The sequence below is a fragment of the Herpailurus yagouaroundi genome, unplaced genomic scaffold (genome assembly GCF_014898765.1).
Source record: "Herpailurus yagouaroundi ecotype Mexico unplaced genomic scaffold, PumYag 77, whole genome shotgun sequence".
Classification (NCBI taxonomy): domain Eukaryota; kingdom Metazoa; phylum Chordata; class Mammalia; order Carnivora; family Felidae; genus Herpailurus; species Herpailurus yagouaroundi.
In genome coordinates this window covers 85,886,982-85,903,792 of record NW_024412388.1, presented here as the reverse complement: position 1 = coordinate 85,903,792, position 16,811 = coordinate 85,886,982, and the positions used below count along the sequence as shown (strand labels likewise).

The 16,811-nt window shown below is 36.6% G+C and overlaps 1 protein-coding gene across 5 annotated transcripts in view; it reads left to right on the top strand.

Moving 5' to 3' along the window:
• Positions 1-16,811, top strand: part of FRRS1 (ferric chelate reductase 1) — a 99,249-nt gene that overhangs the window by 57,030 nt on the left and 25,408 nt on the right. For 4 of the 5 annotated variants that reach the window (XM_040471079.1, XM_040471080.1, XM_040471077.1 and 1 more), the window contains 4 exons: positions 11,996-12,191; positions 13,270-13,406; positions 14,490-14,584; positions 15,904-16,051. In XM_040471079.1, coding sequence (XP_040327013.1) covers positions 11,996-12,191; positions 13,270-13,406; positions 14,490-14,584; positions 15,904-16,051 — 576 coding nt within the window. Of the gene's footprint in view, positions 1-1,236; positions 1,269-11,995; positions 12,192-13,269; positions 13,407-14,489; positions 14,585-15,903; positions 16,052-16,811 lie in introns of those variants that run through there. The other variant, XM_040471078.1, reaches the window with a different exon arrangement.

The following is a 16,811-nucleotide window of genomic DNA, read 5'->3' as shown; positions in this document are numbered from 1 at the left end:
CCGCCCAGGTTCATCTGTTTAAGAGCGCTTTAGGATAAAAGATTATGATAATATATTCTAAGAATTACTTGTTTTATAAATTTTTTAAATCATGCTTTTGGCATGCAGAGTGTCCCCCAGGGACTATTTCTGGAAAAGGTTTAAGTATAACTGCAGAAAGCTATGTCATCGCCTGAAGCTTTATATGGAAGGACTGAAACTTGACTTGACTGAGTGTGCTTCTGTTCATATTCCATGCAGCTTTAGGATAGAAAACCAGCTCTGTGGCATCTTTATTTAAAGTGTCTATCTAAAATCCTGTAAAGAGGGTTTTTGGTAATTGTGAGTAGTTCTTAAGGAGAAAGATTAAAGTGATCGTGTTCTTTCCCCTCTCTCCACTTAAAATGGTTTTAGAGATTTTAGTCGTGTTGATTGCCAACCAGTGATCACAGGTTAAGGTGTATATGACACCATTTATTTTCCAGTCTGCACTTGTGAGTCATAGTCTGTGCTGGAATGTTTAATATTTTCAGATTCATTGTTTTTTCCTAGCCCTAAAAATTTTCTTTTTCAAAAAAAAATCTTATGCAAAACAAAGATTAAATGCTTAAAAAGAAATGAAAATGGAACCCCTAAGTTTCAGAGTGAATTTTGCAAAATAAAATAATTCTTTTGCATTATGTCATTTACACTTTCCAAGGTTTCAGTTCTATGCAGTCTGATTCTCTGCACCTTTTGTAGTTAGTGTAGTTAGTCAGTGAAATAGTTTGCTCATTACTGTTATGCCTTAGATAGGGTTGCCAGAAAAAATAGAGTAAATTTGTATTTCAGAAAAACAATGAATCATTTTTTAGTATAATTACTTACCCCAAACTGCATAGAACAATATTTATATTGGTTGTTTATCTGAAATTGAGTTTAAGCAGGCATCCTATATTTTAATTTGCTAAACTTGGCAACCCTACCTAGGCATAACTAGGTTCTTTTGTTTGTCTTAGAGTATATGGAACAGGTATTTTCAAATGGTTTTGTAGTTAAAGGCAAATACATAATTTTCTCAATGAAATAACTATTACTTGGCCAAAAGTGTTCTTATATGTAAAACAGAACCCTTAATTCTCAGAAATGGAGTCCAAAAATTAGTTCTCGTCTTGCAAATCAAGTTTTACAGCTTAGTTTAGCTTGGGAAACTTTCTGGTTACTGGGTGAGCTAGCTCCACCCAGCTGCTGAAGTGAGATACAAATTGTAACAAAACCGGAAGTTGGCTAGGCTGCCTTCGCTTCTCAAGGTAAGTGTCGCCTTCTGTTCTCTCTAAGTCAGAGCTCTCCGCAAAGCGTTTAAAAATTGAAGCCAGCCAAGGCAACAGTACTGGAGAGCAGGCGCCATGGATCATGGGGGCAGTCGGCGACGCAGAATGAACGCTTTAACAAATTTTGTTCTGGACTTGTATTGAGTTAATGAGGGTGCACAAACGAGTTAGGTTAGTAATATGTCCCGTGACTTTGACTAACGAGCTTTAATCCCAGAAAAGGGAGCTTGTAAGTAGAGTCGTGCTTGGGATCCCTGAAAAGCTTGGACTGTATTCATGCACACGTGTTTTCTTTCTTTCTTCTTTTTTGAAAAGTTGAAACTGTCGGAACTCCCTTTTATATTTAAACCTAATGGGATAATTACCTGTATGCAGATTATTCAGAGCCTTACTTCGTTTTTAAAGTGTGTTTTAAACTAGAAATTTTAGCTCCCCCGACCCCTGGTGTGCCTTTAGAATTTAAGAAAGGCTCTAAGGGTGGCAAGGTGTTACCTCTGCCCCGCCCCGCCCCCTCCCCCCTTTTTGTATCTTGTCAGTGCTTGCCTAGGGGCAAAGGAGATTTTTCAATTTGTAAATACATTATCCAGGGATATTTCTTTACAGAGCTGAACTTTTGAGCTTCAGGTAATTTCTTTTAATTCCGAATTAAGAGAAAAAGTGTAAAGATTTGAGTACTGTACAGAGATGGAGGCTAAATTTTGGTTTATTGATTTATTGAAAACAATGAGCTAGACTTTTTAGAGGATGGTTTTGTTTGAAGGGATGAGTTCTAGTAAGTTGTTTAATAACCCAACATGTTGATTCTTTTGGCCAGCTGTAGCTTCTGTTTCACACGTGTCTATTTAGGTAATGTCCGATTCTCTGGAAATCACACTGTACAAGTGCTGTTTTCAGGGTACACTGTTAGTGTGACAGGAGATCAACACGCGGGACACCTCTGGCCATAGGACGAGTCACCAGTTGGGGCAGGGGTGATAAATTTTTTTATCAGCAAAATCAAAGCTTCTGGAGGTTCCAAAAAGAGAACAGTTACTTGAGGTTGGCAGAAATAGGCAAGACCCCATGGAAAGAAGGAGGTTTTAATGGAAGACCTGGTTTATGGTGGCCACTGTGCGAGACGTTTCATACGTATTACTTTATTTAATCTTCACAAAGCACCTTGATGTTGGTTGCATTTTTTCTAGTAAAATGAGAAAACTAAAGCCTGGTAAGGTTAAATAATTCACTCACGGTCACTAAGGTGGTGCCTGCTGGGTTAAAACCGGCAGCTGGGTTCTTCAAACGATGGTGATTTCAATGTCCGTAGTGTTCACTGGATCATAGGAGACAGTAGTTGATGGCTTTGCAAATGGACCTTGAAAGAGGGGACGAGGTTTTATTTACCAAAACAAAACCAAGCAAAAACTGTAAAAGTAACATAGAATGTTTGAAAATAGATAAAAGAAAAAAGCTAAACAATTTTCTGGTATTTCTTTACAGTCTTTATATATCCCATGTTTTATAGTTACAAATTATAATTTTTTATTATATTTAAAGCATTACATGCTTTAAAATTTTTAAATTATTTTATATTATATATTTTCATATTATATATTTTTGTAATTTTTATGTTATAAACACCCTTTTCAAAAAAATATGCACAATACAAAGAGGATTAAAAAAGAGGAAGTCCACTTCTCTTCCCCTATTGAAAACACTCTCCTGGTGATAACCACTATTGAGAAAGGTTAAAGTGTGGAATAGAAGTTTTTTTTTTTTCCTTTTCCCTTTAACTTTTAAGTGATACATCTTTCAGTATACTAAATATCATTTTGCAATCTGCTTGTTTTCATTCCTCGGTGTGGCATGAGCATGTTTCCACTTAAGTACATGCAGATTCATGTCTTAGGGTTTTTGTGAAAGGAGTTGATACTTGCAAGCACTTAAAGGAATGCCTAGCTCCCATAAAGCACACAGTAATTATTGGCTGTTATATTTGTCATTGACTATTCTATTTCAGTCTTTTAAGTGAGTATGAAGTATTCTATAGTTTGGATGTAGCATAGTTCATTTTTGTAACCACCTAGATTTTTGCCATTTTCCAAATAATTTTAGCGTAATTGTGCGAGTTTTTCTGTAGGATAATTCCTGGAATTGAAATTCCTAGGTCAGAGGTTAAACATAGCTTAGTAGGATACTGTCAAATTTCCTCCAAAAATATTGTGACAGTTTACACTCTTCATTGTGTATGAGTGTGCTCATTTTTCTATATCCGTGTTGATACTGGAAATAATGTCTTTTGGATTTTCCATGAAATGATAGGCAATGAATTTTTTTTTTTTTTTTACATAAAAGGTATAGTGTACAGAGATTTTTGTATCTTATTCTTTCCCATGTAACATATATGTAACTTTCACATGAGGAGGAATTTGGCAGATGAAATAGGTCCCAGTTAGAAGGCAGGACATGGGGAGAAAGAAAGAGTGTTGCTTCTTCCTGGAATAAGTATACGTGGTACCTTGTCACTAGAGCATGGGAGAATAAAATCCTTGAAATTGGGTTGTGCTTTGGGAAAATGATCTTGTGGTGTTTTTAGGACAATCAGAATGGCGATACAGAAACAAGGAGGGCAATTGAGAGTGTTTCATTAATTTGGTGACAGGTAATGAAGGCTTTGTGCTTTGGTGATGGCGGAATGGAAAGTAGCAGACAGATATAATATAATAGAGAGAAAGTCAAAGAGAGATGCAGAAGGGATAGGTAGGAGAGTGGAAGGGTGGAGGAAGAATCTGCAAAGCTTGCTTGGAAATTGGGGTCCAAAAGAGTGTTTGGCGTCAAATCTTGAGAATATGGGGTGTGAAGTCTTAGTGACTAGAAATGTGTTGCCAGGCCTCCATCAGAATAGGGAAGTCAGATGCAAAAACTAGTCTGGAGGAAAAAATGATGAATTTCATTGCAGACCAGTTGAGCTTATTGTCATCCAAACAGAAATCTATATACAGTTGGAAGTATGAATCAAAGCATTGAGGAGATGTAGAGTGGGGGTAATTGGAAGATTTGAGAAACATCCTAGTGATAAAAATTGAGGCCATGGAAGTGATGAGCTTGCAGAGAAATGTGGGGGGCCAAGGTAAAAAGTCTTGGGAATGGATATATTCATGTATGAGGCATGGAGAGGAACCAGACTTAACAATATTTTTTACAATGACTATTTCTAACATTTGACCTTGGATCTAAATAGGTCTAATGTCCCTCAAAAGTCCACGATCACTTTTTTCTTTCTACCTTTGGTTCTTTTATTGCTCCCATTCAAATTGTGCTCATTTTGAACCCCTTTTCCTCCATTGTTTACCTACCATGTCAGCCTTAAAGGTCTGATCTGAATCTATGGATGGCTTATTGGTTAAAACCTCAGAAGCCAGATCAGAGACCATACTTTTCATCACTCATTTGCTGCAACTCTGACAAATGTCTTAATCAGTGCCCTATTTTACAATGTGGGAACAATAATACCCCTCATACCTTCCTGCGTTGCTTTGAGGAAGGCATGCTAAGTACCTGACATGATTCCTGACATGTTGTAAGCCCCTGGCAATTGTTAGCTCTTCTATTCTTATTTTCTCCCATACCTCTAAATTTCTATAATGAAATGCATTTTTTTTTTCCTATTCTACCTTGTGTGATCTGAGACGGTAGTTTTTCATAACCTCCGTGAGTTTCAGTTTCTGTACAACAAAAAGTTCTTGATATGTTTCTTCCAAGGATTAGAGTTCATTTATGTGACCCACCTACTGTGATAACTAGAATGGAATTGGCATTCAATAAATTACATCATTTAAATACTAGATTAGTGGCATTTACTTTTGTTTCATCTATTAGTTTTACATCTTTAGAGAAGGGACCATTCCACGTTGTACCTAATTTTGTGTTGAGGACAGGGTTATTGCGAGTGCCATGTGGAATGATCCAGATGAAAACTCTGTATCATGTAGTAAGGTATTTGCTTCCAATCTTTTTTTCCAGAGATGAATAAAGGTGATGGAAAAATTCCTTGTTGATGATGTTGTGATTAGGGGAATCAGGATTAAACTGTAGAGTTCCCTATTACTTTCTCTTCTGTGGTTTCTTTCCTACCTTTCCCTTTACTTTTTCTTGCTGTTACTTAAACTCTAAATTCTTTGTCAGAATTCTTTTCAACCATCTTAAGTTGTTAGACCTGACAGATCTCAAATTGGTGTTCAGTGTGCCATTTTTAATGCCTCTTTGTTTTTTAGAACCATCTCTGAAAATGTCATAACTCCAATTGTTAATTAAAAAAATCTGTTTTTCTCTTTGCTTCCTGCTGTGCAAATGGAGTCTGAAACATTTTTATCTGAGGAAGTGGAAATACTTGACCTATTTTTCAATTTCTCTATAATTTGAGATTCTGCTATCAAAGTCAATTTAATTTTTGGTGTGGAAGTTTTCTATGAAGGTAAAGTTAAATTGCTGGAAAGAAGGAGAGAACATTTACTGAAACATTTCAGAAGGCTTGAACAAATTAAATGCAGTTGAAAGAAATATATGAAAATTTCACTTGTCTAGTCACTGCAGTGTTTGGAAGAAATTAGCACATACTAGTGATAAGGAAATTGAATGGTGCTAATAAATAGTGGCAGTTACCATTTATTGACAACTTAGTGTTTTTAGGCATCGAACTAGTTGTTTTACCATCCGTTCTTTCAGGAGCTTTAGTTCTACGAAAGAGACCTCTACATTGCTTCTTTGGCTCATAGAGTAGACTCGACATTCTGTTTCTTAATTTTTTTTATTTTTTAACTTTTTTATTTTTAAGTAAACTCTGTGTCCAATGTGGAGCTTGAACTTATGACTGCAAGATCAAGAGTTACATGCTCCACTGGCTGAGCCAGCCAGGCACCACTCAACATTCTGAATTAGGCTAATTTAGATTTCACCTTTGTCACAGTATGCCCCCACTCTCACATTGTTCATTGTGAAATTTGCATCCTTGCTGGATTTGTTTACTTCCTACATGCTTGTTTCTCCAAGGAGGGAGCAGCCGTGCAGAGTGAAGAGAGAATATGGATGTTGCCCCTAGATTTGGGTTCTAATCCTCAAAGTGTATATGATTTAGGGTACATTCTCTGGCCTCAAGTTTTTTTGTCTCTAAAGTGAAGATACTATCTGCTGATTGTAAGGATTGCATTAGATGTAGTATCTTCCAGGTTCACACTAAACATTTGTTTCTTTTTCTTTTCTCCTTCTCCGTGCTCTGTCCCCTTTCCTCCCTCCTGTGTAGTAGAAATGTAATCCTTTTCTTTATGTCATAGAAATTTCATTGTTTTCTGTGTATCTCTTGTGCTTAGTCTTAACTTACTTGACTGAATCAATCTCCTTATCCTTCTTATGGTTCTACCTATTTTTCTAAAAGTCTTTCTACCTAACTCTGACACTCTGTTTCCACCTCTCTCTACCTCTAGCCCTAGTCTAAGAACCTATCAGGTTTCCCCTTGATCCTACCTGAAATGCTGATGTTACAAATGTGCTGTATCCTAAAATTAATTTCCAATTTGGCTTGGAATTTCAATTCCATTTTCTAAGAGAAGCAATATTATAATTGCTGGTTCTGTTTCAAGGCCAAAAGCCTAGAAGCAAAAGCATGCTTAACTTATAAATTAATTGAAATATTTTACACTTGTAACAAAGTAAAAGAAAATAGTGTCATTGGAATTCTAGTAATGAAATAAAATGAAAACTGTGTTGAGTATGAAGTAATGATATACTTGGCACATTGTATAATGTGGTTGATGGAAATTCTGAAAGTGGTGTGTAAATGCTTTAGGGATTGCAGTGTTTTTCTGTTATGATTAATTAAAATTTGTTTTCCTCATACAGAAGGTCACCATGAGAATGCTATTAGCCATGTTTAGAGTTTTTGTTTAGGTCACAAATGGAATAAGAGAGAATAAGACATTTTCATTGAACCCATCTCCTGTGTCCCAAATTCTCCTTATTGCTTGGCTTATTATTTTTTTCTTTAGTGCTGAGAACTCTCCTTTTTATGTGAAATCCTTGATATTCCTGATTTAGAGCTCGATTCAAGGCTGAAACTTAATGGTAAAATATGCTGTATAATGGTAAAATATGCTGTAAATGGTAAATATGCTGTAAATGGTAAAATATGCTGTATAATGGTAAAATATGCTGTAAAATAGTATTTTTCAAACTGCAGGTTAAGATCCATTAGTAGGTTGTGCAATAACGATTCAGTAGGATACATAAAACCAACATAAAAAAGAGGAAGGAATAGAAAATATATGAGTTTACGGGCATTTGGGTGACTCGGTCGGTTAAGCATCTGACTTGATTTTGGCTCAGGTCATGATCTCACAGTTTGTGAGATCAACCCCCATTCATGAGACTGAGTCCTGCCTTGGTCTCCTTCCTAAGGGTGTGGAGCCTGCTTGGGATTCTCTTTCTCCCTGCCCCTCTACCCGTCTCTTTCTCTTTCAAAAAAAGAAGGAGATATACAAGTTTATCCCATGTGGTAAAGGTAAATAATGTCTCTTGAAATGTTTGTTGGGTCATAATGTAAAAAATACTTATTGTGAATGTGATAAAAAATTAAATAAAATCCACTGTATATAGCAAAACAAAACAAAACAAAAACCACACAACCTTTTCCAAATTATTTAAATATTTTATAGTAAACCCTTCTGGTTAAGTTTTTGCTTTTTTTTTTTTTTTTTTTTTACAACTCATTCTTCATAATTAGGAAAACCTTGTTACCTCATACCTGTGAATTAATTAAGACTCTCACTCTGTGCTCATACTCATATCTTGGGTGATGTAGATTGGGTTTACTGGGCTGAGTTCCCACAATTTTTTGTGTGCATGTTAACTTTTGAACTTTTTGATGCCTTAATTTAAAATGAATGAGTAGGGGTGCCTGGGTGGCTCAGTCAAACATCTGACTTCAGCTTAGGTCATGACCTCGTAGTTCATGAGTTCCAGCCCCCTCTCAGGCTCTGTGTTGATACCTCAGAGCTAGAGCCTACTTCAGATTCTTTGTCTCCCTCTCTCTCTGCCCCTCCCCACTCACACTCTGTCTCTCCCTCTCTCTCTCAAAAAAAAAAAAAAACAACAAAAAACCCAACATAAAATGAATGACTAACAGTGAGAGCTAGAGCTTGATTGCAGTATAACTAGACTTGATTAGTTACTTGCCAGTTTAATCGTCCGACTTGGTTTTAACAGGTATGCTTTTCTCCATTTCTTCTTTTTCTCACATATTCTTGGAGTGACACATAAAAAGACATTTAATGACCAATTTATTTAAAAAAATTCTTAACATAGACTCCTTATTCTAATGACTTTCTTACATCTAAGTATTTTTCAATTGAATTCTCATTTTATCTGAATTTTACTTTGCTGTCATTAAATATATTGTCTTGATAAATATCACTTGCCTCTGTGGTCCACAATCACAATAATAATTAAATATTCATGCCAGTACAATCATTTGGTATTTAAATAATAAAGAATACATTTGTTTTGATTTTTTGCTGTTGTGTGAGATGTATGTAGAACATGGTACAAACAGTCATCATACCTTTTTTACTAATTGCTTGTTTTTCAGGCATCTTTCATCAGGTTTGGGAATATTTAAGTTAGAATCAGGATAACTTTTCTTTTAATTCTTTAACTAATAGGTCTATCTTTGTCATGGGATGAATGCAAGTTATGATATCTTTTTGTTTTATTTTCTATATTGTACCCACTGTGGATTGGGAATATGTAAAACTTTAAAAATAATACAAAATTGGTGGGAGTTCTTTCAATGCTTGAAGGAAGACCTCATAATAGTTCATTATCCACATTATGTAATTTTAACTTAAATGTCTCCATGAATAACTCCTTATTTCCTTTCATAACTAGGCAATCTGTTGGCATTGGTTGGCTAATAAATTAAAGTATTACTTTGAGGGGAGCCTGGGTGGCGCAGTCGGTTAAGCGTCCGACTTCAACCAGGTCACGATCTCGCGGTCCGTGAGTTCGAGCCCCGCGTCGGGCTCTGGGCTGATGGCTCAGAGCCTGGAGCCTGTTTCCGATTCTGTGTCTCCCTCTCTCTCTCTGCCCCTCCCCTGTTCATGCTCTGTCTCTCTCTGTCCCAAAAATAAATAAACGTTGAAAAAAAATTAAAAAAAAATAAAGTATTACTTTGAAAAAAGGCTGTTCCTTAAATCGTAACTGGAAAATCATCATTAGCCATTGTAATGACAATAGAGCTGCACCTTGAATAGTCAGCATCTGACCAAGAACAAAGAAATTGCTGGTTTACTTCCCTTCCTGACTGGATTTGTTATATTTTCCTAATGAATGACAGGTGGTGATGCTTAGTCACTTCCCCTTCCTGGCTTATCCTTCTTGCTCTGCTAATTCCTGGTATCCTTTCCCACTTTGTTTTCTTTTTCTTTATTTAAAAAAATTTTTTTTTAATTTAAGTTTTTATTTATTTTGAGATAGAGTAAGTGGGGTAGTGGCAGAGAGAGAGAGAGAGAGAGAGAGAGAGAGAGAGAGAGAGAGAAAGAGAGAGAATCCCAAGCAGGCTCTGCACTGTCAGCGCAGAGCCGATCGCGAGGCTCAAACTCACAGTGATATCATGACCTGATCTGAAGTGGGATGCTTAACCGACTGAGCCACCCAGGTACTTCCACTTTGCTTTCTAACATCATAATGTTAGGCATGAAGGCGATCCTGAATTTATTCTGGTTTATCTACTATATTTCACAAATGAAGAAGCAAAGACAGAGATTATATAACTGGGTTGACGTTATTCAGCTATGCAGTGCAAAGCAGAGACTAGAAATTATGTCTTGTTTCCATTTTCACCTGACAGGAGGTCAGTGCCAATGAGTATTTGCTAAACTGGGCTGACTTTTCCCTTATACTATCCTTCAGTTGGGTAGCACATTACTGCATTTAATCTTCATGATAATTGGCCACAGTCACGTGGTTAAAACTATGACCTTGATCCTCTCCAGCAAATCTTGCGTGGTCCTAAAAGCAGGTCTGCCTCTAACAAAGGCACCTGAAAGCCACGTTTGAATAGAAAAATTCCTTCTCCACTCTTCAGTCTTCCTTTTCTTCCTCTGCCCCAGTTTTATTGAGAAATAATTGAGATATATCACTGTGTATGTTTAAGACAGTTGTTTTCCTAATTATTGTTTCTTATAGTAATCAACCATTTTCAAAGTTATGCTTTTCTTATGACTGTATAGAGAAATTTTCTGTTTCTCTTATAGATATTTTTTCAGAAGCTCTTGATTTACTTGTTCTTCTTATTTTTAAATGGGAGAAACTCTACCTAGCTTGATGTTTGATGAAAGATAGGGGTATATAGTACTATTAGACCCTATGCTATCTACTTGGTGGCTACTGCTGTAAGGTGCAGAGCTGGTTGAAATGTGTAGCCCCCGGCATAATTTCTGGTGTCTAGCAGGAATTCTGTAGTTTAGTTCTGGTCCAATGTGGGGATTGTAATTTACATGACTATAAGAGGGTCATTTATTCTAGTGATTCTAAGGGAGCTTTTATTTTGTCTAATCTATTTGTACGGAGAATGAACTGCTTCTTGGGGTCTGTTCATCGGCTGACTTTACTGCTGTGTAACATGTCCCTGCCATCTTCCTCAAGCCTTGTTATTTGCTGTGATTGGCAGGTTCTGAATATAAGCAACAATTGAAGTGGTTGATGTAGGCTACCAGAGGGTGGGACTGACATAAAGTAGCTGGTTTTCTATTAGGCAGATGGTAAGAGGCAGGTACTGGATGAGAGAAGAAAATTGCTTGGACTGACAATTGTGTTTCTTAATTCAGAAGTGCCTGGGCTAAAGGTAATAGAAATATTGTTTCTTGTGATTGGTTTTCTGTTATCCTCAGTTTTCAGTATTACAAATTAAAGTATCCACCCTGTCATCATGATTAATGTAATGGGAAGTTGAGAAAAGTCATACCAGATATTTATTTAGGTGACGGTATTTATTTTTAAAAAAAAAAATTTTTTTTTTCAACGTTTATTTATTTTTTGGGACAGAGAGAGACAGAGCATGAACGGGGGAAGGGCAGAGAGAGAGGGAGACACAGAATCGGAAACAGGCTCCAGGCTCTGAGCCATCAGCCCAGAGCCTGACGCGGGGCTCGAACTCACCGACCGCGAGATCGTGACCTGGCTGAAGTCGAACGCTTAACCGACTGCGCCACCCAGGCGCCCCTAGGTGACGGTATTTAAATCCAGAAGAAACATTTCCTATTTGTTCTTTAAGCTTCCTGGGATAAGCTGAAATAGAACCTTTTGCTTTTAGCGAAAATCATGCTAATGAAAGCTAACATTTATTTAAATATCTTCCTTGTCAGACTTTAGTTTGTATCTTAATTTTATTAAAACAACTTGTAAGGTGGGTGTTAGTTTCCTAATTTTTCAGGGAAGGAAATGAAGGCTTGAGTGATTTGGTTAAAGTCTCATCATTGGTGATTGGTAGAGCCGAGATTCAAATCTAGGTCAGACTTCAGATATCACATTCTTTTTATTATGTATTTTTGAGAATATGGTTAGCTGTCTGTTGAAAGCAAGTTTTCTGGGATTAATATTCTGTCATATGAAAGCTTTATATTTTAATTATGTATAAAAATAATGTGCTTTTAATTTTTCTTTTTTTTTTTTTTGAGATGGCAGTTCCTGGATTTACCTTTGGTGCATTCATACTTGTGTTGCACGTTAGTTCTGTGGCTAATTATCCCAGCGGAAAAGTAGGAAAGTCATGCCATGGAATGGTTCCTGAACACAGTCATACTGCACGTTCTGACCCTGTTCACAACGTTTCAGTGAGTCAGATGACATTCAGACCAGGAGACCAGATTGAAGGTACTGTGTTGGAATTAACTATTTTGCATTTTGAGTTTCCCTCTTTTCCTGTACATTGAATCTTTATTACTGTTGGATTTATACAGTTTCATTTAAATCTATTCACCTGTTTCCATAAGATACCATCATCTTACACTTCTCATTTTGTGTTTAAATACTATAGATGACTGTATTACTTAAGTAGTAAATCTACTCCCTAAGCAGAATAGGTTTCAAAAAAATTTTTTTTAAATGTTTATTTATTTTTTAGAGACAGAGTGCGAGTGGGGAAGGGGCAGAGAGACAGGGAGACACAGAATCCAAAGCAGGCTCCAGGCTCTGAGCTGTCAGCACAGAGCCTGACACAGGGCTCGAACTCACAAACTGCGAGATCATGATTTGAGCCGAGGTCAGACTAAGTAGAATAGGTTTTAAATACATTTTTATCGTTAGTTAATATGTATCTTTTTTAACCAATACTATTAACACAATAGAAGAGGAAAATAAAGTTTATTTTATCTGGTTTAAGGTATAATAAACCCTTAGTCTTCTTGGTATAGTGTAAATTCTTATGTTTTTCTGATTCTTTGGGTGAAAGGTAGGCTGATTGTCAAAAGTGTATCTATAATAGTGTTTTGCAAACTATTTTATGCAACTCCAGAAATACAAAATATTAATGAACTCTGACAAAAACAGTGTATGGAAAAATCAGTTTGGAACACTGTATGTTGTATATACTGAGAGTTTCATACTGTATAGTAGGATGTTAAAGGCCTTGGGGGTTTTTAGTAAACAAATAAATATTTACTTTCATTCAGCATTTTTTGAACTAATTTGGCTCCATGGACACCTCCCTGACCATCACTTAGCTTTTTTTCCCCGTAGAATTGGAATGGCTATTAACATCTCACTGAGTGAATGTCCTGTGGAACATAGTTTAGACCTTCTTTGTCTATGGGATTATTTATACCATTTTCTTTCCTGGAGTAGTTTTGTATACATATGCTAGATTCTAACTATGAGATGCCTCCTCTAAACAGTTTTCTTTTGGGGATGTTGCTAAACCTTATCGTAAACTATTTTTTTGTTTGTTTCTCAGTTACTTTGTCAGGGCTACCATTTAGAGGCTTTCTTTTAGAAGCACGTAATGCTGAGGATTTGAGTGGCCCTCCTATTGGCTCCTTCACATTGATTGACAGTCAAGTGTCGCAGCTTCTGACCTGTGAGGATGTACAGGTTTGTGTTATGTTTGAAACTGATTTGTTAGTTTCCATGGATCTTTTCATTATAAGCTAAGGGTTCTGAGATAATGACATTACCCATGTTTTGCAGACATCTAAATAGATTCACAGTGATCAAGCTTTCCCCCTAATTTTCCTATTTGCAATATGTTTTTACACATCAGCATCCGAGAAAAGGCAGTAGCTTGAAGGGTTTATAGCTTTTGATATTTTATATAATATTGACTCTTATTATATTGATTTTAAAGGGTGTTAATATTGAAGATAGGATGCTAGAATGGGACAGAGGTATCATTTTTGTCATTCATTCATTGATTTAATAAACATTTATTATGCCAGAAACTATCCTGGTGCAAGGGATATGGTAACGAACAAGACTTACTTCTGTTCTTTGAAGAGCTGAAAGCCTTACACATAAGTAGGACATATGGACATGTGATGTATGATACATAAGGAGAACATGAGGAATATAGGACAGACACATAAGTAGAACATTGTGGTGACTTAAATTAGAAGCATACACAGGATGGGTGAGAAGCATAGCAGGGTGTGTCACACACAGGCTGGAGGGAATTGAGAGAGAGGTTCTTGGAGGAGGTCATCTCTATGTCAGGCCTCAATGAATGAGTAGGAATTTGCCAGGTGAATGAAAGTGGGAAATGAGATTGTTCAAGGGAAAGGAATTACTGAAATATAATGCTATATGTGTGGAGGCAGAAATTTTTTCTTTTGATGAATTTTTTGGATTTTCTTTGTATCTGTTAATGGAAGGAGTTTTAATTTATAATATAAATTAAATAATGAGCAGACTCTATGTAGCATTGACATACCCAGTATTCATAACTCTTTTCAGTTCTTAAATTTCTGCTGACTCTAATTTATATACAGAGCCAGCTGCTAATCTGGTGTTGACTAACCAACATGTATTTGTTGAGTACCTGAGTCTCTGTTCTAAATAAAACCGTATTTATCAGAATGCCAGCATCATGCCATGACAGATTACTTTGCAAAATGACAGTAGTTTCAGTATGCTCAACTACGGAGTGAGTGAATGGTGTTCTTTTCCATTTTGTTTCAGGGATATGCTGTGAGTCACACAAATCCATCCAAGAAAACAAAAATTAAAGTCTACTGGAATGCTCCAAGCAATTCTCCAAATCACATAAAGTTTCTGTGAGTGGGAGAGCTTACAAATCTGCAACTAGTCAAATTGAAATAATGGTCTGTGTCATTTTTGATACCTATTGGACATTTACCTGTATACGAGTGGTTTGGTGTAGAATGACACCACCTTGGTCTGTTTTGCTTTTCATTTGATTTTTCCACCGAGCCCAAGACCTAACACCTAATAGGTGCTTAATACATATCTGTTGAGTGAATTAAATATTGTGGTGCCTTCATGTTAAGAGGCATTAGTTAATATTTACTTGAGTTCATATATGGTGTATGGACTAATACATTTTTTTAGATTTGTTCTTATCTTAATATGATAGTATGAAAAAATTCCTAAAATTTGAATGACTTTTTTGTAGTGTTATAACCTGCATATTAGATTAGTAAGACTGTTCATGCCCTCAGAATTATGAAATTCAGTAGGATTAGAAGTCCATTTCCCTTAATCCTCTGTGCAAGGGGAAGTGGAATGTCATAAAAACAGTTTAATGATAACTGAGTGGTGTTAGAGACATATATATGTTTTTTTATCAAAAAAATTTTTTTTAATGTTTATTTTTGAGAGAGAGAGAGAGAGAGAGAGAGAAAGAGAGAAGGATACAGAGGATCTGAAGTGGGCTCTGTGCTGACAGCAGAGAGCCCAATGTGGGCCTCAAACTCACGAACCCTGGGATCATGAGCTGAGCTGAAGTCGGATGCTTAAGGGAGTGAGCCACTCAGTGCCCCTACAGATGTATATTTTAAGGAGAATTAGTCTCCTGACATGTCTGTATGTTTTGTTTCACTATGTATGCAAGTGCTAGCACATAGAAACACAGCTTTGCACCTGTGTGTGGTGTGGAATGTGGAAGAGGACTGTGACGCCAATAAGATCTGGTGTTGCTTATGCAGCCTCTATCTGACTTCTTGCTGTAGCTGCCTGCTACATATGCCCTGTGGGATAATTTGAACAGCACACTATGAAATAAGTAGCAGTAGTATGTTCTTTATATGTCAGGGAATAGAAGTCTGTGTGTTTTAGTCCTTATCTGGCACTCATGGACTGCTGGGAGTATGCCCAAAGGGCAGACGAGGAGGAGAGAAGAGAAGAAAAGAAAGATCAAGAGTAAGCAAGAGAACAAGGGCAGTAAAAGTTCATTTAGTAATGAGGTAGAAGAGTCATTAGAGATTTGTTTTAGACAAAATTGGTGGTACTGTTGGGTAGTATTAAGTTGTGTGTCCCAAGTTTACTTCTTTTCTTTTTATCTTTTTTTTTTTTGATTCAATTATAATGGGCCACAATTAGGGTTCTGTTTGATCTCATTAGTACTGCATTTCAGAGTCACAGTTGTTGAGAAGTATAAAATCTACTGGGTGAAGATTCCTGGCCCTGTAATTTCACAGCCCAATGCACCGCCTTTTACAACACCTGAAGCTACAGTAGCACCTTTGTCAACATTACCTCCTGTATCCCATTTAACCAAATCAGTAAGTAACCTTTTCATGGTTTCACCAGATGCAAGCTAAAAGAACAGTGTCTTTGGAAATTGTGGTTTGTACTTGCTGAAGTATGCAGAGAAGTAGCTGTGCCGGGTTGTGGCAGTGAGTTTTTGGGACCTCTGCAGGAAATCTGAAGGAAGTCTTTATTGCCACATTATGACTTATGGGTCAGGATAAAGGGAGTGCAACACCCTGCATGTTCGAGGTGTGGTTATGACATTCTGTAGTCTGTACAGCCAAATATCAAACACGGAGAGGAACATTAAAGCTTAAGCTAAATTTAGACAAGATTTGGAGCAGAATCTTGAAATGGTGATGTAACTCCTAGATCTGATTTCACTAAGGCCAGTGAGTACTGGGGGATTCTATGTGCTGAATGACAGAAGCTCTTTTGCAAACTCATCAGCTAGAATTCCGTTTAGGCCCTTGGGTTCAAAAGAACTGTGGCTGAGAAAACATATCTTGTAAAGGGTAGTGCATATTAATAACATTAGGTTTACTGAAAGAAATTCTGATAAATGAGACTTATTAGTTCAGAAGTGAAAATAATGAAAAGTGTCTTACGGCAGGTTATTACAGTTAAAAGAACAAACTCGGGTCTGAATCCTGTCTCGCCTACTTTCTGTGTGACTTTAGACAAGCTACTTAATTCTCAAAGTCTCAGTTTCTTCACCTATAAAATAAGAAGTAATAATATCCAGCTCTTAGTATTATTATGAGAATTAAACAATGTAATGATTTTAAGGTT